The sequence below is a fragment of the Myotis nattereri genome (assembly GCF_964212035.1).
Source record: "Myotis nattereri genome assembly, chromosome: 18".
Lineage (NCBI taxonomy): Eukaryota > Metazoa > Chordata > Mammalia > Chiroptera > Vespertilionidae > Myotis > Myotis nattereri.
Window position 1 is genome coordinate 24,909,452 of NC_138093.1, and position 23,299 is coordinate 24,932,750.

Consider the following 23,299-nt stretch of genomic DNA (forward strand, 5'->3'; position numbering starts at 1 on the left):
AGCCACTGACCCAGGACCTGGGTGCTAAGGATTGGCAAGTGCACCAAACACCAGCTTTACAAAGCCTTAGCAAACCTACAGTTGACAAGGTGTCAGAGAATTTTGTGGTGTTCTCAAATAGTCAAAACTCAGATGATATATCCATGAATGCCAAGGGGCTATTATATTATCATATTGTTTGTCTGACTTGAATAATGCATAGTGTAGGAATAAATACACAATATGAGATAAATCACAGACTCATTTAGTAGTGTAAATCCCTCAGCTGGACCGGAAAAATAATTCAATGCATATTAGTTTTGTTTTCTACATTTGGAGGGAGGCGGATGCTTTATAAATGTAAGGGATCTCAGCAGCCTTGCAATCTATCTGTTCATAGTGAAGATGAGGAAAGTGAGGCTGAGAAAAGTGAACTGGTTTGCCCAAGGGTAACATAGAGAATTTACTGTAGCCTCCTGATTTGAACCCAGTCTTCTGACTGGAATTTCAGTGCTTTTTGTATTATGCTATTCTGAATCTGAGTAAATGCAAAGACTGTTGTTTATTTATTATTTTTAAGACAGTTTTTTATTTTTCAATTACAGTTGACATATAATATTATGTCGATAGACTTGTAGGTGGAAGAGTCGTAGGTATTAGGAGATAAGTGTAAACAAACCTGTCTTATCTGGACAGGACCTCAGGTCATTAGGAGGAAGAATGAGGATGAGAGAAGATAGAAGGAAAGAATGGACAGAAATACCGGTAATCACTGGAAGATACTGGAACAGGGCAAATGCCAGGCATTTGTAAGATTAGGATAAATCTGAGTTGATTTAAAAAATAAAAAATAAAATTATTCAGACAGAAGCAAGAGTTTGTGTATGTAAAAGGAATAAAGCATAAATACTGTATTATTAATTCACATGGTGGAAGGAGAAAAGCACGGTTCTAACAGATAATGCAAATACTCAGCAAAGTTCTGAGTATTAACACTCCCCCCCCCCCAAAGTATGTAAAGAAGAGAGGGAGGAGGAAAAGATAATGATTTAGGGGGATGTCTCATACATTATTTACTATCATCAGAAGGAAAGTCAAATTCAATAAAGTACATGTTGATTTAGCAAACAAAATTCAGCATGGAGATTAATACAATAAATACAGATTTCAGTGAAATTGTGCCTTAACACTTATTATTTTAAATCCTCACCCCAGGACATGCTTATTAATTTTAGCAAGAGGGGAAGGAAGAGAGAGAGAGAGAGAGAGAGAGAGAGAGAGAGAGAGAGAGAGAGAGAAACATTGATTGGTTGCCTCCCTATGTGCCCCAACCAGGGATGGGACCCACAACCTAGGTATGTGCTCTGACTGGGAATCAAACTCACAATCATTTGGTGTATGGGACAATGCTCCATTCAACTGAGCCACACCAGCCAGGGCCCTAGCACTTATATTTAAAGCTATGGTTTAAAAATGTTCATGTGAGTTATGGATAATTTTTATCAAATGGCAAGAACAGACACTGGTAATGTTAAAATTTTGTGCTCTTAGCTTGTCACTTAATACTTATGATTTTAAGATTAGCCCCTTAGGAGCTGCTCATTTACTTTTGATACTTATTGATCATTTAGGATATGAAGCTGTCATGAGCCCTCTGTTACGACCATAGAAAATATGATGGCCATCAGTCAATGATTATTTTCGAAGAAATGGGAGGAATGCTATTATACATGTTATATCATAAGCATAGTGTAGTAAATATTTTAAAATAAAAATACAGACCTTACAAGCACAAATTTTAAAGAAAAAAATTTAAGGAAATACTTTCTCATTGATAATACTATATTTTTGCTTATTTATATCTTTATTTATATAATCATAATCAAATTATTAGTTTTACTAATTTCTGTTATCAATTTCTGTAAGATAGCTATGATTCATAAATATTGATTAGAATGGTGTTTGGATTTAACCTAACTTTAAAAATATTAATAAACACCCTTTCAGCTTTGGTGGACATGTTAGGGCTCTGGGGTTTGATGGCACAGTGGCCTCACAAACCCTTTCATGGCTTTTCTCATCTGCAGAGTGTTTCTCAGTGTCGCACACAAGCACCTTCCTGGTCCTTGTGTTACTTCTCATGAAGCAGAAACAGTGGATAATCACAAACCTTTTACACTTGCACAAAAACAGTTCTCTAGCAATTGTATTTTGCATTTTTAAAAAAAATATATTTTATTGATTTTTTACAGAGAGGAAGGGAGAGAGATAGAGAGTTAGAAACATCAATGAGAGAGAAACATCGATCAGCTGCCTCCTGCACATCTCCCACTGGGGATATGCCCGCAACCCAGGTACATGCCCTTGACCGGAATCGAACCTGGGACCCTTCAGTCCGCAGGCCGACGCTCTATCCACTGAGCCAAACCGGTTTCGGCGTATTTTGCATTTTTGAACAGAATTTTGCTTCTATGTTATCTGATCAGATATGTGCATATATATATATATATATATATAACTTTTTTTCTCCACTCCACCTCCAAATGAAGGGTGATCTCACCATTCAGCAGTTTAAACAAAGGGTCTGCTGTGGGCTTCAGGTGTTTTCGATTGACAGTCTTCAAAACAGATTTCCAGAAGAGCTCATAAGGCTTATGACATTTTTAGACAAATTATTGAATAGAATGGAAGATTCTGCCTTTTAGTGTTACAGTGCATTCACCTTGCCTGTTGAATGAGCTTGGATTAGTGGTGTTTGTATGGCAGTTAGCCTGTAAGCCTTGACTGTATGTTTTAAGAAAAAAAGCAGTAGGTCAACTCTAAGATGTGCATCATGTCAGAGGTAGAGAAGGTCTACATATTCGTCCTGCTTTATAGACTCCAGTGTATAGACTTCTGGGGAAACAGATAGGAAACCTATAATGCATGTTTAACGAAGGTATGGAGTGGAACTTTCGATTTGAAGAGAGAAAAGGTAGGTAGGTGGCAGGATGGGCTATATGATATGTGGGGGCCAGTGAAAACTGAAAATGCAGGGCCATTCGTTTGAAAATTAAAAATTTCAAAACAGTGACAATAGATCATTCATCCAAGTATGGGGCCCTTCTGAGCTCAAGGCCTGTGTGACTGAGTGCACAGGGCGCACTCACCAAGCCTGCCCTGGCCAGAAGTTGAGATGAGAACAAAAAGAAAAAGGAGTAATTTAGTTTCCCTGTGTTCCCCTCCCTCTTTCTATCCCACCCTTATCTGTGTGCTCATCAGATTGACCATCTGTGCAGGGGGTACTGTGGGGACCATTAGCTAAGACACTGACACTTTAGTCCGTGGGGAGGGGCAGGAGAGAGGGGTTGTATTACACCGTGATGGGGATGGGGGTGGGGGCGTGGGGGGGGGGGATTGACGGTTTCCTGAACTGACCTAGGACAGAGAGCATTATCTTGGAACTCTTATAGCTTTCTGGCAATGTATTAAAGCTACTTCTCTTCTCGGAATCTAACCTTTCATTGCTGTAAAATGGTGATAGCTACCTTGCAGAGTTATCGTAGGGATTAGAGATAATGCAGAAGGTACCCAGCTTGGTGGCTGGTATGCAACGGGAGCCAATAGATATTGCATGGATAGTCTCTGTGTGTGTGTGTGCGTGCCCGCACGCGTGAGTGAAGAGATGTACTGAGTGAGGCTGGGTGAAGAGGCCTGAAGTCTCAGATGGGGTGGGGGATCAACATGCCTGAAGAGCCTCATGAGAGCTGGCTGCCTCCCTGCACCCATCCTTCGTTCCCAGGTGCTTTGGGATGGTTTAAAACTCAGAGTTTCATCTTCTTCCCAAGGAGGGCGAGGAATGATCGGTGGGCGGGGTGGGGTGGGGGGAGTCAGTACACAGTGGAGTTCAGTCCAACACTGAAAATTTGCCAACGTTCACCCACGCTGCGGAGATGACACAGCAGCTGTGGGCAGACACCAGTGAGGGCGTGGGGGCGCTGGGATACATTAGGCTTAAAGATGTCCCATTGTTCACCCTGAGGTTTTGTAGTTTGTGTATTTTATCCTGTTACGTTTCCATGATATACAAAGGACACAGCCAAAACCATTTCATGTAGTTTTCCCACTTTGTTTTGATTTATTATTTGTTGTTTACGGTGTTGCCTCCAATAACAACAATGGAATTTCCTTCCCTACTTACTCATCTGGCCTGTTTCCATCTTGCCTGTTTATTTTAATTTCCTTTTTGGACTGAAATCTCCGCATGACTCTGCTTTGTTTATTTCCTTGCATGTATGTGTCAGCATCATTCATTAGTATGTCCACTCAGAACAACTTTGTTCATTAATTATAAAGGTCCTGTTTCCTGGTTCCTAGTGGGAGTGTCTGAAGTGCTCCAGCCTGCTCAGGACTGTAAGTTGGGTTTGGGTTAGCAGCTTCCTCATCACTGCTTTCTGCAGGCAGATGGCTTACAGATGAAATGGGAGGCAGCAAAGTAACTCCACAGCCAAAGGCCCTTTTCTCAAATCCTCTGACTTATCAACCCTGCCCGCTTATCAGTGTTGATTTCCATTTGCTTTTATGTAGGCAGTCGGCTTTGTGAGGACCTGCTTTTTGCAGACACGCTCAATTCCTTGAGGATGGGTCCCTGAAACCTAGTCTGTTGTTAACTAATGAGCGATTGCAGCTCGCAGTGCTAGCTGCTTGGGAGTGTACGATGAATGTTAGACTTGGCCCTTTCTTATGAAGGACTTACAGCCAATAACAGGGTTAAAGAGGTAACTTGACTTATCCATTGGTTACCTGAATATATTAGATCTGGATTCTCATGATTGACTGAATTAACCAATTCATTAAACATTTATTTAGTACTTACCCTGTTATATGACACCATATCTAGTGTCAAGATGCTTAAAAGGCCAGAAGGTGGAAATAGAATGGAAAGCAAATAAATATAATAAAGTCTTGTAGGTAACATGACGGAAATCTGTCCAGAGTATACATAAAAATTAACAAAGGAGGAGTCTTTATTCTCTTGGGGTGGGTGGAGAGAAAGCGTCACAAACAAAGACAAAAGGTACTGGATATATTTGAGGTCCATAAGTACTTTCAAGTGTCTGAAACAGAGCGGCTGAGAAGGCAGGAGGGCATGGTGGGAGAGGCAGGTGGAGGAAGGCAGCCATAAAGGGCTTTGGATGTCACATTAAGGTGTTTGGATTTTATTCTCTGGGAAAAGTTTCGGGTAGGTGGAACATCATCATTCGATTTTCCTTTTAGAAAAATTACCCTGAGAAGGGCAGATTCAGGGGGACTTGAATGGAGGTCAGAAGATTCCTTTGGACAGTATGGTGCTAAGCAGGCATGATGTGATTCTGAATAAGCCAATGGCAGATAGAAAGATATCCAAGAGTAGACTTTATAGAATAGCTATCAATTTTAAATGTTTTTTTATAGCAACTGCTGATGAAACTGGAGCTCAAGAAAGTAACACAGTCAATAAACACAGAAGAGAATCTTCCTCTGTGCTTCCATCTGCCGTTAGGAAATACGGTTGTTGTCACACTAGCCTGTAACACTCTATACAGCGATCACTTGTATACAACCCTTTCTGCCCAGAGACACGAAGCTTCTTAAGGTTAAGATTCAAACTACTGAATTATTTGTGTATGCCCAGCGTGGAGCCTTGTATAAACAAGTGCGCAATTGTTGTTTGATGCCATAGCCAGTGCTTGCACATGCACGGCATGGCGTGCAGTGTGAGAGCATCACTCAGGCTCATCTCACAGCCACCCGTTTTCATCTCTCCTCCGGAGGGGCCAGAGCAGAGGGACGAGCTGGGGGTGCTCTTCACTTCGCTTTAACATTATATCACTTCATTCATCATCAAGATGTGCCTCTACCTCCAGAAGCCTGTGTTAAAATGCCAAGAACAAATATTTAAAATATAAAAAGTGGCCGTAAAAGTTGGTGCTTTTGTGATACTGGCGTCAGCGGCCTCATTAGTCACAAATCAAGCACGATAATTTGCTTCTCTGTACTTTTGACGTTGCTTCATGCTTTAACCTAGATCGTACTTTATTCTTCCACTCAGGTCCGTAATGCCTCCCGCCTGGCTCTTTCAAGATGGAGGGGAAACCTGTGGGAGAGCCTACTCAAGTGGTGTCTAAATCCAAACTTCCCACCAAGGCGGAGAGCACGGGGCACTGGCTGGAGGAAGATCATGCTCGGATATGGGAAGCTTTAAAGACTGAGGAGGTAAGACAACCCTAAATAACACGGTTGGCGCAAGGATGGATTTTCTTACCCTTGAGACCGTAAGGCTGAGTGTAGCCAGCACCACAGGCCAGCTGGGAAAATTATTATTTGAGGCCACAGGCACTTCATGACTGGAGAACAGTAAGTCAGGGTTATGTCCCTTGGACATTAATGACTTCACAGGGATTCAGCCAACAGAGATAGCACTTAGGCCTTACAGTGTGTAAGTAGACATTCTTCTTGTACAATCCTACCAAATCTAATTGGGAAATAAAATCATGGGGAGAAAGTTGATAACGAAGGATCAATCATAATAAGTGGGATTATATAAATTTGTTGTTTGACAGCTACGTGATCAGTGAGGGATCTTTGATTGCAAGCAACAGACATGAACTCTGACTAATTTACGGGAGATGGGAAATGATTGGAGGATGGTGGGAGGCTCACAGAATTGATGAGTTGTTTGGGAAACTAGGCTTGGAAATAGATCAGTAGGAACTGCTCAGGGCACTGCTGCTGGTATAAATTCCAAAGGGCTTCCCACCCTCTCCTCATTCTCACATTTCTCTGCTCAAGATGCAAAGCCATGGGAGAGAGAGGCTTACTGCCAAGCTTAGTCACATGTTTTTCTCTTCTGTAAAGAGAGAGAGATGCTGCCATGAGAAATCATTATAGCAGGTCCTCACAGCACTTGTGTTTAGAGTTCAAATCTCACTTTTTTTTTACTTAATATGTTTCTAAGATTTTTAAGATTCAGCTACATTAATAGTAGAGGCCCCGTGCACCGGTGGGGTCCCTCGGCCTGGCCTGCAGGGATCAGTGGGCCTCCGCGCCACTGCAGCCCGGCCTTACCTGCCAGCTCCTCGAGCTACTGCCAGCTGTGGATCCCGCCCAGCACGAAGTAGTGTGTGAAGCGGCAGGGGGCCAGGGAGGAGCCCATCCTGGGCTGGGCACTGTGCCCCTTCCGCTCATCCGGCCCACTGCGCCTATTGCCTGACCATATTTCTTAAATTCTCTTTCAAATTTATTAACTTTATTTCCTCTCTGTGTTGCATTTTGATTAAATTTAGATGCATCTTCCAATTCACTAATTATCTCTTCAGTTATATCTAACCTGCCCTTTAACTCAACCAATGAGTCCTAAATTTCAATCGTATTTTTTACTTCTAGAAGTTCTGTTTTCTTTCGAAATTTTCTACTAGTTTTTTTTTTTTTTTGCTCCTGCTTTCTCTTCATATTTTTAATTTTTAAAACTGTGAAGAACTGTGAAGGGTCTGAGATTTTCTGATAGTTACAAGTTAGATCGCCACAGTTGTGTATATACTGAAAGAAGACCCGAGACTCTTGAATCAGAGGCAAAAAACTTTATTAATCATTGAAGAAGCAGTAGCCAGTGCCAACATGTTTGTTTTGGTTCCCTATATCCTAATTCCTATAGGAGTGACCCAGAGAGCTACCTGCACACGAGAGGATCACTGATCTTGGGGAACTTGACAGTTTATAGTAGACAGTAAACAAGGCTATACTTTCTCCTAGTGGGAGACGTTATCCTATCCTTTAAGGTTACCTGCTGCAACACAGGCCTGAAAAATGGTCTCGGTAAAGATCAGCCAGGCCTTGATATTTTTTTGGCACACAAAGCAAGACATGCAAGAATAAGAGAGACATATGGAGGAGTATTTCTCAACAATATTAGATACAATGGTTTTCTGATTTGCGTTGGAAATTATAATAGCTATGAGTCTTATTCTACTATATGTTCTTTGTATTGGCTCTTGCACATAGTGTTTTATTTCTTTGTGTGTTTTATGATTTTTGACTGTGGGTTCACCTTTCTTGGAATGAAGGGAGTTTTCTCCAGAGAGAATTTGCAATTACTTCCGGGAGCACTACCAGCTGGAATTCACTTTAAAGTACATTCTTAGCTTGAGGTTTTTCAGACCACTCACTGTGAATATAGGCTGGAAACCTATGGATGGGTATGCATGTTGTAATGAATTCTAAGGGGAAATGACTCCCCCCTTTCCTTCCCTGTTGCTATTCAGTACCATATTTCTAGATAAGCTACTTTCCTTCTTCCAAGTTCACTTTAATGTTGAGGGAATAACATTTTGGGGATCTAGTTTTATGCAGTGGGTATTCCCTATAGATTCTCTCTATTGAGCCAATCCTGGACTTTGTCTATTGTTCCCTGTGTCCTTTAAAGTACTAAAACCTATATTAGTTAGAGTAGCACTAATGTTGTAACAAACACAACAAAAAAGTATGTGCTTAACACAATAAATGTTTATTTCTCAATCACATAGTAGTCCAATTTAGGTGAGAGTGCAGCTTTTTTCCATATAGTGATTCAGGGACTCAGACTACTGAGCAACCCAGTCAGGACCATGCCCCTTAGTTTTAATTGTACTTCACTTATAAACCCTAAAGCACGGACACAGTACTATACACAAGTTGAAATAAATACATGGTGATTGATTGATGAATCATTTTCATAGTAATTATGTAATCACATAATTATAATTTCATGGTAATATGCTGTTTCTCTAAATGATAACACCAACCAAAATATTGCCATCTCTGGGTACAGAGGTGATTCATTCGGTTCACTAGAGGATAGCACTAAGTGATGATGACTATTGGTGACTGAATTTGCATTGAGTCATCCACAATGTGCTGGACTTATCTGTGTCCAGTGTTTTCCATTTGTGAGAAGGTTGCCAAGATAAGCAATGTTCTCCGTGGCCATGGAACAGAGATGTTCTCTGTGTGAAATGAAACTAGTGAATGCCTGTATGGAGACTGGACACATGACCTCTTCCTCTCTATCCAGCTCAGGAATGGGGCCTCCCATTGTAACATCCCATTTTTGGAGGAGGAAATAGTAATGTGTTCATCATGCATGCTTTGGAGATTAAATCATATTCATCTGAGGCACAGGAAGAGAGCAAATTAAAAAAAACACACTGGATGACAGTTGGGACAAGCAGTGGGAGTGTATTGTATTAATCTTCGAAGAGTCAGCTCTTTGCTGAACTTAAAGGCTGTGGTTTGGTGACACTAGGGTTCTTCTTTGTGATTCTGAATGAATTTCTTTTTCTCTCTGCCACACATTTTAACATGAGGCAAAGGGATGAAAATGTCCTGCCAAGGAAGTTATTACATATAAAAACGCTTTGAAGTATTTTTACTGAGTGAGGAAAGTAGACATATCATCAGCAGTGAGAAATGGAACACTGAGACTGAATAATATCCAGTCGGGGTCTGTAAGGGAGGGAAACTATCATCTACTGAGCACGTACTCTGTGTGAAGAACTGTATGTGGCACTTTCACATTCATCAATATATTTAGTTGTCACAGCCATAGGTACATTTTTCATAAAGATTTTGAAGATTAGAGGTCAAGGCCCATGCTCAAAGATACATAGCTAGTAAGTGGCAGAGTAGGATTCAAATTCAAGTTTTTCTGTCTTCATTTTATACTCTTATCTCCTGATTAAGCTATTACCAAAATTGTTTACATCAATTTGACTCTAAATTTGGTTTTCCCACTGAGACTTTAGCTCAGCGGTTCTCAGCCTGTGGGTCGCGACCCCTTTGGGGGTTGAACAACCCTTTCACAGGGGTCACTTAAGATCACCGGAAAACACATATATAATTACATATTGTTTTTGTGATTAATCACTATGCTTTAAGTATGTTCAATTTGCAACAATAAAATTGGGGGTCACCACAATATGAGGAACTGTATTAAAGGGTTGCGGCATTAGGAAGGTTGAGAACCACTGCTTTAGCTCATTCTGTAAGGGCAGCATCCTCAGCTCATTAAATGGTACCAATCTCGCTTTCACAGAGCTTGGCCCTGCAATGTCTGTTGTGTTCGAACACACTGACCAACGTGCCCGCTGAGTCATAACTTTCTTCCATTTCTCACAGTGTTGTCCCAGTGCGTGTGACTGGCCCCCTTCCCAATTCTCCCATATAGCATCCTAGTATCTCATGGAGACTTCACTCTGTCCTGAACTCCGTTCTATTTAAAGGGAGTCTAAAACTCTGCTAGGCTCTTTGCAGCCCTCTTCTGCATAAGTGAGCTCAGTTTCATGTGCCCCAAGCTATTGATTGGGGTTCAATTGTGAACAGTCTGACTGTTTGGAACCTGGATATTTTCACCCGTTCCCTGAACTCCTGTTGCTTCCTTGGACCTTAAAGGCTGCCAGAATCACATCAGGGTATTCCTATGTCCTTGAGACACTGCTCACAGAACAGTCTGCTGTCACCTTGGGACACCCACCCGTCCCCGGGAAGTCTCAAGTCTCTCTAGCTCCAGTTTACCCACTTTGTACTTCTTATTTTTCCCATTGACTCTTGGTGCCAGAGTCCCAGGTTGCCCAGTGTAAGACCATTGAGTTATGGCATGACATTTTCACTACATTTCATAGTCTAAACCTAAGGGGAATACTCTAGCTATCAAACCTTTCATTATAGTTGCATTTTAGTGTTGGTGTTAGAGGGTGCTCGCATGTGACCTCTTTAAGGAAGATATTCTTGAGCCCCTGGTCAGGGTTTGTGACCCTACAGTGTAGTTCCATAACACTTCTGCTTATCTGGCTCATAAGACTTATCATAGGAACGGTACTTGTATGCTTGTATGTCTAAATATTGCTATCTCTCCAACTAGAATGTAAGCTCCTTGAGTGAGGGCCTTTTTCGTATTTATCTGTATATGTCCACAATTACAGTGTTTGGCACATAGAGGCCCTTAGTCAATATTTATTGAGTACTGAGACTTAGAATACAAACTCTAGAACAAGACTTGCTGTGTGACCTCATTACATTTCTTGATATTTCTGTATTTCAGTTTTCTCATCGACAAAAAGGGCATATTAATAGGATTGTTCTTAGAATTGAGTTATAATATGTAAAGTACTTAGAACAGTGCCTATGATATAATAAGCAATAGATGTAGACTTTTATTATTAAGTCAGTGAGTTGGGTAGAGTATTGGCCTACTAATTGTATAGTAGTTGATTTTGAACACTGCTGTCTGAATTCAAGATTTCCTCCACATTCTGGAAGGCCCCTTACTCCCAGATCTTTTCTCTGTTTTTTGTTTTTGTTTTTAATATATTTTTATTGATTTCAGGGAGGTAGAGAGAGAGAGAGAGAGAGAGAGAGAAAGAGAGAAATATCAATGATGAGAATCATTGATTGGCTGCTTCCTGCATGCCTCCCACTGGAAATCGAGCCCGCAACCCAGGCGTGTGCCCTGACCGGGAATCAAACCATGACCTCCTGGTTCATAGGTCGATGCTCAACCACTGAGCCACGCTAGGTAGGCTCTTTTCTCTGTTTTTAAAATGACTACAGAATTTGAACTGGTAGGCATGGCTGCCTAACTCCAAGGAGACTGCCCTTGCTATGGTTCCTGAGGGTGATCTTTCAGGGAAGAAGACAGTCAATCCCAATCAAACAGCATGACTATGTTGAGATATGCAAGCACTTTTGGGGGTAGGGGAGGATGCAGGTGGTTTAGAATCACTCAACTTTACTCCCTTCCTCCTGTGTGTGCGGAGGGGTGACACTTCAGTCAGCAGCGTGTCCCTCAGGGGACAGTGTTCATGGACCACAGGGATGGGCTGGGTTCTAAACTGCATTATCCTGGCTGTTGATTTAGGTGGCTCAGATGACCATTGGAATAAGACAGGATTGATACGTAAAGAGTTTTCTCCTGTAAAAAATCATAGACTTTGCAAACAATTTAGCTGTGCTGTTTGAGTTCTAGAACAAACCCTGCCTTTACTTTGCATTTTGGTACAGAGAGTAAAGGAAACTCCAGGTAAATTTAGAAGAAGGAAGGAAGGAAGCAAGAAAGGAAGAACAAAAACAGATTAGTTTTATGGAGATTGCATTCACAGGGTTTTAGGTCTCTAAGAAAGACTTCGAAAAGCAGTTCTTTCAGCCCAGTGTTTTCCAAAATGTGTTCACCATAAACTCAGAGTCTCTTTATATATATTTTTTAATTGATTTCAGAGAGGAAGGGAGAGGGAGAGAGAGATAGAAACATCAATGATGAGAGAGAATCATTGATCAACTACCTCCTGCACGCCCCCTACTGAGGATCAAGCCCTCAACCTGGGCATGTGCTCTTGACCGGAATCAAACCCAGGACCCTTCAGTCGATGCTCTATCCACTGAGCCAAACCAGCTAGGGCTCAGGGTCTATCTTTATTCCCTTGAAAACTTTATCATGTCAGGGCAAATTTGACAAGTCAGAAGAGGCAGGGGCTGGAGAGGGAAGAGCTTACAAACAAATCATTCCCAGGAAAGGAAAGGGAAGGGAAGTGTCTTCTGTCCTTTGGACTTAACTCTCCTTTGAGGGCAAATACAAGGAAGGGATGCCATTATTTAACGTTTTCCTTGGATTACAAATGTAGGGTATTGGGAGAGGTTGGTTGCACTTCCTCTCATGGCAGTGGGACCTCCTTTCTCAGGGGCTGGGAAGAGGAAATAGGCGAATACCTTCACTATAAACTCTTCCCCCATGACCCAGCTTCTGCTTACTTGATGAGTGACCCTGGTCTGGGAATCTCAGGAAATTTTATGGATGAAGAAAATTTTAGAACGGCGAGGTTTTGGTGTGTCATGATAGGAAGAGACTAGCATTCTTTAGAAAGTTGCATTTGATAACAGTCGCCCCAGTGCTTTCGTTTTCCTCTCTGTTTGGAATGGCCTTCCTTCCCCTTTTCCTAGCTAACTCCTCCTCATCCTCAGACGCTGGGAATTTCCCCCGATCCGATCTCCGCAGACCATTTGTGCCCTTGTCATTTTTCTTTCTTTCTTTTTGTTAATCCTCACTTGAGGATATTTTTCCATTGATTTTTAGAGAGAGTGGAAGGGAGGGGGAGAGACACAGAGAGAGAGAGAGAAACATTGATGTGAGAGAGACACATGGATTGACTGCCTCCCACTCAGGCCCCAACCAGGACTGGGGATCAAGCCTGCCACCAAAGTATGTGCCTTTGACTGGAATTGAACCTGGGACCCTTCAGTCGGTGGGCCAACGCTCTATCCACTGAGCCAAACCAGCTAAGGCTGTCATTTTTTTCTTAACTTTGTTTTCTTTATGTATATTTATCACGTTATTTGGCAATAAGTTATTTTATATTTTTTTCCAGTATACTGTGAGCTTCTACATAAGGAACTTTGCTGTCTTATTCAAAATTACATCACTACAAAGTTACATAATTACATTGTTGAGATGTTTGTTGAATGAATGAATGCATGAATGAACAAACGAACAAAGGAATGGACAGATAAAGAACATCGCACATATTGGTGCTTATCCTGAGAAGAACACCCAAGTGACAGAATTTCTGGCTTCAGTGGTGTTTTCTCTGATATCATAAAAGGGCATATGTTTTATTCTGTGGATTGTACTTGCCAATAGTAGGAACCATTACAATTTTACTGGATTTCTGAGAAATCAACAACATATGTGTACAGTAAAAATACAGTGACAATAAAAGCAAATAGCCTGATGAAAAGAGTCCTCAGTAAACAATAACCTACCCATCCACTCATGTTTACCCTCAGGGTCAAACTAACTTACTGTTGCCTCAGAACACTCGTTTTAAGTAGGATGGTTGCAATGCCAGGACAAATATAAATTGTTTCCACAATAAAAATGTAGATCAAGGAAGAGAAAATGGCAAAGAGACTTGACACATTGTGATGGAAGAATCATGCTATGTCCGGGTGGGAGGAGAAGTTATTTGTAAGGATAATTGAGGGTGGTAGATCTGGGGAAGCAAGAACGAGCCAGGATTTCAAATGGGAGTTTAGAAGTATTATAATTTACTAAGAGAAGCCCAAACTGCTGACAGTACTGTCACAAAGAAAGTGAGTGATTCCCAAACATTCAGGACTTACCGAGAGAAATGTAGCAAGGCCCTCCATACAGTGTACACGTACAGGACACATCATCTCTTTTGGACAGGGACCAAGGTGTCATCCATCTTCTGAAGGGAGGCCGGGACCACCAGGAAGAGGTGCAGAGGCCGACCTGTGCCAGACTCGCACTGTAGAGCCACACAGGTGCCAACCAGGCAGTCACCATAAAATTTTGAACTGAGAGCCAAGAAGATACATAGAAAAAAGAGCCAAACTATTCATCCCTAAGTTTCTTTTTTTATTTTTAAATTGTGAAAACAAAAATATACGGCCCTGTAGAAATCATAAATGACAGCCAGTTTCTAACTATGACTCTTAAATATCTAGTCACCTTGTAAAAGCTTTTCCCACCACAGCCACAAGATTCTAGTCATGGTGGGACCAGGAGGAACTTTGGGGGCCATCTGGTATGAATGAACTCGTTTGGCATCCTTGAACAGAGAGTTTGTATGTGGTGGGTCCATTCAGCCTATTGGTGCTATTTTCTCATTGCCTTGGTGGTTGCATGTTTCTTTTGCAGCGGAGAATGTCCGTTACATAACCACTTTAGTTCTTACTCTCCAGCTAAATTAACAAGAATGCTTGTAAATGCAGGGCCCTGGTTACCTTATTTTTCTGTGCATTCATGAGATAGCACATGGCTCATTAGTTACATTTTTAAAATGAATGAAGGAGCTCCAGCCAGTTTGGCTCAGTGGATAGAGTGTCGGCCTGCAGACTGAAGGGTCCCGAGTTCGATTCCGGTCAAGGTACCTTGGTTGCAGGCTCCCCGCTCTGATCGGGGCATGTGGGAGGCAACCAACTGATGTGTCTCTCTCACATCGGTCTCTCTCTCTCTCCCTCTCTCTCTCTCTCTCTCTCTCTCTCCCTCCCTCTCTCTAAAAATCAATGGAAAAAATATCCTCAGGTGAGGATTAAAAAAAATAAATAAATAAAATGAATGGAGGAATTACATATATGGTTCAAAAAGTGCAAGTTCCTTCCAGACACGAGTAGGATTTGAGGATCTAGATAATAAAGGGGAAAGCCCCATGGGTTTTTTGGATTTAAATAGAATTTGGTTTAGGCATATTAGTGACATTTACTGGATGTATTTTTATCTTGGGTGGTAGTTAATCTTCCAAATGTCAGTTTCTTCATCTATAAAATGTGGAGAATAATATTCTCTTGAAGGCAATATGCGATGTATATGAGCCATTTAGGACAGTGATTGGCACAGAGCTAGTGCTCATTAATGTTTCCATTTTTCTCTCTCTAGTTAACTCAGGATCGATCACAAAACCATTTGAGTTTGGCCCTTTGAAAACAGTCTTAAATAAACTGCAAGTAATATGCACAATGTACATCTGTTAACATTTATTAGTTCCAGAATGGCAGTAAAGTGAACATGATTATATATTTGTGTGTTTCTCTGTACTTTTACAATTCTATAATTAAACATGTCAAACAAGACAAAAGGGTTACTAAAGTGACAGATATCATTAAATAAAGCATCTCAAATATATTAATGCCTAGTTTAGTAAATGTAGAATAGTGAATTGAGGCATTTACCCAATAAGTATTTGTGGAATAACTGCTGTGAATAGGACTGATATAACCCCTGACTCATGGTTCAGTGGGAAATATAGATTCTTTTTAAAAAGGCATCATACATGTGATCAGGGCAATTAAAAGGAAATACAAGGTTACAAGGGAGAATGTATGAGGCACATTGTATCTGAATCTGGGAGGTTAGGAAAAGCTAAGAGTAATTAATACATTTCAGGAATAAGTGATGATGAGGGTGGGGAAGGAAGTCCTTTGCACATGCAGAGGGAAAGGCATGTGCAAAGGTGTAGAGGCTAGAGGGAATGGGGAATGAAGTTCAATATGGATGGAAGACAGGGTTCCAAGTAGAAGGTATAGGGCAGTGATGGCGAACCTTTTGAGCTCGGCGTGTCAGCATTTTGAAAAACCCTAACTTAACTCTGGTGCCATGTCACATATAGAAATTTTTTGATATTTGCAACCAAGGTAAAACAAAGACTTATATTTTTGATATTTATTTTATATATTTAAATGCCACTTAACAAAGAAAAATCAACCAAAAAAATGAGTTCGTGTGTCACCTCTGACACGCGTGTCATAGGTTCGCCATCACTGGTATAGGGGGAGATGGGCTTGAAAGGAGGGTGGGGTTCAGATCAGGAAGGGCCATGTAAGCTTTTACCTCCTGGTAAATAGTTCATCCACCAAAGATCCTCCTGGTGGGGTCTCCATTTTTGTTCTAATGTTGTTGCTGCTCAGGAACTCAGTGCTTGAAGTTTGACAGAATAATGAGTTCTGGGAACCCTGAAGTCATGTTGCTGCTGTTTGTAGTGGACAGAAACGTACTCTTAACTCCTTCAAGTGCATAAAGTGAGTATAGAAGTTCTGTCTCTTGTACATTTTCAACCTAAGACCTTCCATAGATGGACGGAAGCTGTCCCGGGTTAAAGTGCACCCTTTCTGCCTGCCCTCAACAGGAGACTGTTAGCAGCGGCTTGTTTCATGTCCTCCTGGACTTACAGAGAAGCAGGCTTGAAGAAAGCCTTTTGGAACCTAACCTGTCAGTAGATGAGCTTTGTAATACAGGGTTAGCTTCACCATATTTTTCTTAGACCGCCGGATGTCCTCTTACATCAGATGGATCATGTTTGTGTCCCTGATTTGGAGGTTGCCAGAGTCTTTGAAACGAATAAATAATTTTACAATCTGGATGACTTTTGTTTCAACAAAACCAATGGCATTTGTCCCATGCAGCTAGGACAAATGCAGTTTGGTGTGGAGAATCTGGAACATAGTTGCACTGGGGCAGAGATGAAGGATAATTACATTCTAATGATGGTCATTCACAACATCAGGTCATGTTCAACCGCACGACCATTACACATCGTTTCATAATGGAAAATAAATGGGCCAGACCGTTCAGTATACACAAACTATCTGGTAACTTTGCCAGTGACCCCTTAGGGAGGGAGGTGATAAGAAAACTCATAATCCAAGTTTCTGATTTGCCCCAAATTGCAGAATAACATCATTTGACTCGAACTCCCAACAGCTGCTCCATGCACTTGTTTTTTTACAATTGTGTAAGATTGTCAAAGACTAAGCTTTGCAAACTCTAGTTATATGATGAAGTTCCTGGCTTCTCTCTTTTAATCTGGGAGTACACTTTATATTGTCACTTGAAGCCTTCTTGATGGCAGTCTTCCCATCCTTCACTCCCTGCCCTGCCTCTTCCTCCCATTAGTATTGAGAAATTTAACATTAAATTTGGAAGTGGGATGTTTAAATGAACAGATCATTTTACAGTTTGCTGTACAGATCCAAGAAAATCTTTAAGCTACAACTCTGGGTAGCACTTTTCTTTTCTCCCGTTGTATTTTTTCTCTTACTTAATGTGATCAGTAGTTCAAAGCAGGGTCTATTTATCCTTGGCTCAGTTTCCTTCCCACTGGTCATGACTTTTAGATGTATATGTGGAGTCTTGTTTTCAGAGGAAGATCTAAGGAGACCCTGTTATAAGTATGGGTTCACCACCACAAGCACAGCTGGTGCAAATCAGCATGATGCAGCAAGAGCTCAGGGTTATTGGCAGAGGCTGTGTTTAGAATTATACAGAAGAAGTAAAGAAGAAAAGGGGCTCTGTACTATAGGGTAGAGAAGAAGGGAAACGCTAGGCAGGGAGAAGGGGGGATATCAAAGATAAACAGAAGAGAAAAGGCATAAAAGGAGCAGGATTTTTTTTTCTAGTGACTTCATAACCTAGTAGTAAGGGGGGAGGGATATCTATATAGTTTTATTAAGTAAAATGATGGTCATATATAATCCTCCATGATTTGGAGGGATTTTTGGGCCCCTTATTTTACATACTGCCCCATTTATGGGGGCAAACAGAGGAACTGTAGGTACCTTGATAACCCATGAGGAACTGGGAGAGGTTCTTGAAAGAAGTTGGGAAGAATAGAAATACTAGGGTGGAAAGAGGGTATGGATTCCATATCCCAGTATCTCTATCCTCAGCCTGATTCAATGTGCCATCCATGGTCCAATCAACATGCTTCAGGTTTTGGGTCAAGACCTACATGATCAACATACGTCTCTCTGATTAGGGTGACACACGTTCTCAGATAATTTCCAAAATAGACTCAATATCCAGAAAATTAGCTGTATCTTTCCCTGAGGCCTGACTTCAGTGCTCTTTGAAGGCAATGAGCAGTGGTAGGTGGATCAGTTTCTGAAAGAGAAGGTCCTGTTTCAGCTCCTGGCAGAGTTGTACACCTGACACTGTTGGATCTGGGAGCCTCCTGTAGACAGTCTTTCAAGGGACACCTGTAGGAAGGAACCGGGGAGGCAAGGTTCTCTCCTCCCCCAGAGGACAGACTCATACCAGGAAGGGAGCAGTGTAGCTGCCCATTTTCTGGGACCAGGGATTAAAAATGGTGATTCTTATTTGTAGTGTTGCAAGCTTTCATTATTTGAGATTAGAGAGCTTTCAGTTGCACATGTGCTTAGATTTCAAGGTATGTAAGATGACCCCCAAGGCTAATTCTAGGTCAAGAGGAGTGTGTGACAGTCCTCAAGGTTAATTCTAGGTTTTTAAATATATATATATTTTTGTTGATTTCAGAGAGGAAGGTAGAGGGAGAGAGATAGAAACATCAATGATGAGAAAGAATCATTGATCAGCTTGTCTCCTGAACGCACCACACTGGGGATCCAGCTTGCAACCCAGGCATATACCCTGACTGGGAATAAAACTGGGACTTCCTGGTTTATAGATCAATGCTCAACCACTGAGCCATTCAGGCTGGGAAATTTTAGGTCTTTATATGTGCGTCAGATACTGGTGCATGTGGATTATGTTTGTGGATTATATTTGAAACTTCAAAAGCAAGAAAATAGATTGAAGTGTGAGGAAAGACAGTTTGTAAAGTTGTTTCTTTGTATTAATGATGGAAAAGCATCAGTGTTGGGTTCTGCGGAATATAAAGGAGGTATTTTATGCATGGTGTGTGGGTGAAGAACATGTTTGGAGGGAAGAACTGTGAGGGGCAATTTAAAGAACTAACAGTTTATAAGAGAAAAACATCAGTATCTGATTAGCATGAAAAATACACAGATCAAGTCGTGACTAAAATGCGTTTAGTTTAGTTTTTACATAAAATGCTTAGTAATGAGCTTATAAGGGCACAGACTTTGATAGAACTCGTCTTGACTGCAGTTTCCTCCCTGGGGGAACACCTGTAAACAAGCAGAACATTCTTTATGTGCTAAATGAGATAATTTTCTTTGAAGACGTATTTTATTGGAAAAATGGATTCAGAGTTAGTGTGATCGTCTCCTCCTTAAGAAGAAATGGCTGTCTGTGAATATGAGGCTATTTTTGTCTGATGACCAACCTAGCAGTGGTGCAGATTGTTGAGGTCTGCTTGATGTTATTATTCCTGATCTCTTTGGAACAAATACCAGGTGATGTAATCTTAATACTTTTGATGTGCTTTGATTCATCTTTCCTGGAGCATGTTGAGTTTGAACTAACACATCTATTTTACTTTGGACCAGTCCCTCTTGTCATCACGGGCATCCATTTTTGAAACAGCTGTTTGGGTTGAGGGATGCAGGATGTGGTCATGAAACAAATCAAAGCTAATGGCCCTCAGGGTAAATCAGCTCATGACCTTGGCCTCCTTCGCCCTGTAACTAGCTGAAGTAACCTGCCCTGGGGGAGTGCCCGCTTCCTTGAAGAAGCTCCAACATTTAGAAACTATCCAACAAGGCTTATCGTGTTGTTAACCATCCTCTTCTGCCCTAGTGACAATGATCGGATGGTGAGTGAGAAGAGGTGACAGTTCTGTGCCTGCCCTGGGAGCGCCATCAGGTAGAAAACAATGTTAAAGTCATGCTTATTCTATAGGCTTCGTATCTAGGCCTATGCCAGATAGTATTTTACTCAGATAAATTTTACTCCATTATGAAATCCATTGAGGTAGATCTTGGCCAATAGAAAGCCTCCATGTGGATCATACACGGAAGCTGTGTGACAGGTGAGACTTGGTGGATTCTTTGGAGGCTCAGCCTTGCCTTATCTCTTCACTGGGTGGGTAAACAGTTGCCTATGCCACACCAACCTGGACCTTGAAATGGATTAATGAAACTGCAATTCAAGACTGTTTGCAAAAGCAAAAGGGTTTTTTTCTTTCTTTTCTTTCCCAGGCTCAAGAAAACAAAAGAGTCCTGCTGTTCGGTAGTAACCGAGTCACCAGCAGCTCTTGAAGGTTTGTTCTCAGGGGCTGGTTCATATTCCTTATTCTTCCAGGACCATTGCTAAGCAGCTCTGTCAACATTCCCTCTGAACACCTCTATTTTGGCCTTTTGATTGGCCAGTGGGTGAGGAAAGGATAAGAGCGCTCCTTCTGACTCTGCATAGCTAGGAAAACATTTTATTCCCTCACATTCTCCCACAAGGGCTAGTTCCTCTTATCAGAATCCCCTTTCCAAAGTAAAGTAAGTAGAAAAAATTAAATTCAATTAAAAACCCAGATGAGGCAATTATTACTCTTCTTCTTTCCACTTCCCCCTCCACCCTCAGGCGCAGGAAACACTTTTGCAGAGGCCAGCATCTTCCTCTGTGGACTGGAATACTTCCTCTTTAGCTTAGCTGCTGAGGGTATTACTGATCTTGCTGAATATCTTTTTTTTTGTTCTCTCTCTGACCACATACCCAATTGAGGTTGAAGATACTAACTTAGAAAACCTTTAAAATGATAACAGAATATTATTAGTATTTTTAACAATGGGGAATGCAAATAAGAAACTTAAACTGGTCCCTGAGCTTTCTCCTAAATGCCACCCTGTTAAGTGACCCTGACGCTGTTTCTCCACCCGCTTCAAGTCCTTGACTGAAAGTCGACCACTGCCAACCATTTCTCGAGATTTTTTCGTGCATTTGCCTAAATGTCATCAAGTGACCATGCCCACAACTATGTGTGCATTTTAACATAGAAGGACTTATACTCTACACACTGTTCTGTACTGGCCTTTCCCCCTTAATGATGTGTTTTCAAAATCTTTCCATATGGGCACACACAAATCCATCTCATTCTTTTAACCAGTCCGTAGTAATCCATTATATGGGTGTGCCATTTTTATTTAGCCCGACCCTGCACTGATGGACATTTTGATGTATTTTTAAAACCATGACTAATAATGCTTTGTTGGCCATTCTTGTACATATGTTTTGTTGAATATTCCATGTATATTCATAGGATAAATTCCTAGTAGTGACATTGCTTGTTCAAAGTGAATGCGTGCTTTTAATATTGATAGATACTGCCAAATTGTGCTCTAAATAGATTATGCCCATGTACACTCTCAAGATTATAAAAATCTATTTTCAGTAGAAAGAGAAATGATGTTTTCTCAGACTTATGTAGCCGGTTTCTGTTTTTATTGTTAAAGTGCTCCCCATGTTTTAGCTTCTGGACATCAGATACTCTAATGAATGATACCCGAATCATCTCCTTTCACCCCCTCTGCACTAGAGGATCCATCCAGTTCTGAAGCTAATCAATAGACTAATTCTTGTCCCAAACCTTGAAAGTTAATTTAACCCATGCTGGGCCAGAAAAGGATGTGGGTTCTAATTGAGGACTGTCCCCTGATGGCCTGCCAGGTACCTGCCACAAGGACATAGGGTCTCCAATTCAAAGCAAAGCACCTGGAAGACAGGGTTTGACCATTTCATCTCAACATGGACACATGGGATTTTGAAAGGGGCAACTCTGCTGCCCCATCAAATCTGTGGGGCCGGAGAGAATCCTCTTTGATGCTTCTAAAGGAAACACAACTCCTTCATCAGGCAAGTGGAGCTCATTGCCCAGACAGGGAAGCAGGGAGGAGCGACTGACCACTTGAAAGCACTTTGAAGCATGTTTGGTCATAATTAAATGCTTCTTCCTTCAGAAAACCTGATACTTTGATGTCTGTCTAGCATCAGAGGACTTCTGACCATTGGGCCTTCAGACCTCATGGCCTTGGACTTGGCACTGTATATTGCCACTCAGATGTCTAATATTGCAGAATAATGCAGGTAGAATAGACATTATGGTGGGTGGATTATAATTATTTGATTTTTGTTGGCAATGTTTCTTGCTACTGTACAGGGATTGGTGAGATCATTGTCATATTTTTTGAAAAGCATCTGGAGCTCCTAAGAGGAAAGCTGGAAAGGGTGTACAATCTGCTTAGCTCTCCCCCATCACATCATGACATAGACTTGGCAAAGTAAGAGGGCAGTGGGCCCTCCATGGCTAGGTGTACTGCTGGGAACAAGAAGTTATTATACAGGATGCAAGAATGAACTTTGCCCCCCTTAATCAAAAACAGAAACACCCACTTGTCAGTCTGGTTTTCCTACCTGCGTCTTTTCAGTTACCATTGAATTGTTCAAAGATAGGCAGGGCAGGGCATCGCTGGGTTGTTCCCTGGGTCCTTGAGTTTTCTCTCAGGGAAGAAAGCTGCTGTGTCTCCTTCTATCACACTTATGGGCCCAGTAGATGCCTAAAGGAAGAAGTGGAGGGATTTCAAGGAGGTGGCAATTCATTCCAGTTCTGTTTGGGGAGTTATAGAACTTTGGGGTGAGAGATGGGGCTCCAGACACATTCAGAAAGGGAGGGAGGAAGGAGAGATGCAAAAAGATAACTCCTAATAGAAAGGGAAGACAATAAGAAATATATATATTACCTAAGGGACTCACAGTGAATTTCCTTAGTCCATCGGGACAGGGGCCCTTACCTCCCATGTTTCAGGAATGATTTGATTAAGGATGCTACGCAGGCACTTAACAGGATGATCTTGTTCAGTTATAATCTTCGATGGACGATTACTCATGTTGTGAAATTGGGCCAAGTCTCTCTTTCCCTCTTCCCTACCTAGTTTTCTTTGCTAAGTAATCAGATATGCATTTTATTTCCAAAGTGTTTACTTACTCTAGTATATACTTAAGAGAGATAAGACATTTAAAATAAAAAGGCAATAAAATCCATAGTGGGAGTCCAGATAGTGAGCCACAGGACTTCAGAGGAAGGAGATGTAATTTCCAGTCAGGGTTGGG

General features: G+C 41.4%; 1 protein-coding gene across 1 annotated transcript in view; it reads left to right on the forward strand.

The window, feature by feature from the left end:
• RGL1 (ral guanine nucleotide dissociation stimulator like 1) overlaps positions 1-23,299 on the forward strand; it is a 215,119-nt gene that overhangs the window by 58,477 nt on the left and 133,343 nt on the right. The window contains exon 2 of the mRNA XM_081113217.1: positions 6,050-6,213. Within this exon, the coding sequence (XP_080969343.1) occupies positions 6,082-6,213 (132 nt within the window). The 5' untranslated portion in view covers positions 6,050-6,081. The remainder of the gene's footprint in view (positions 1-6,049; positions 6,214-23,299) is intronic.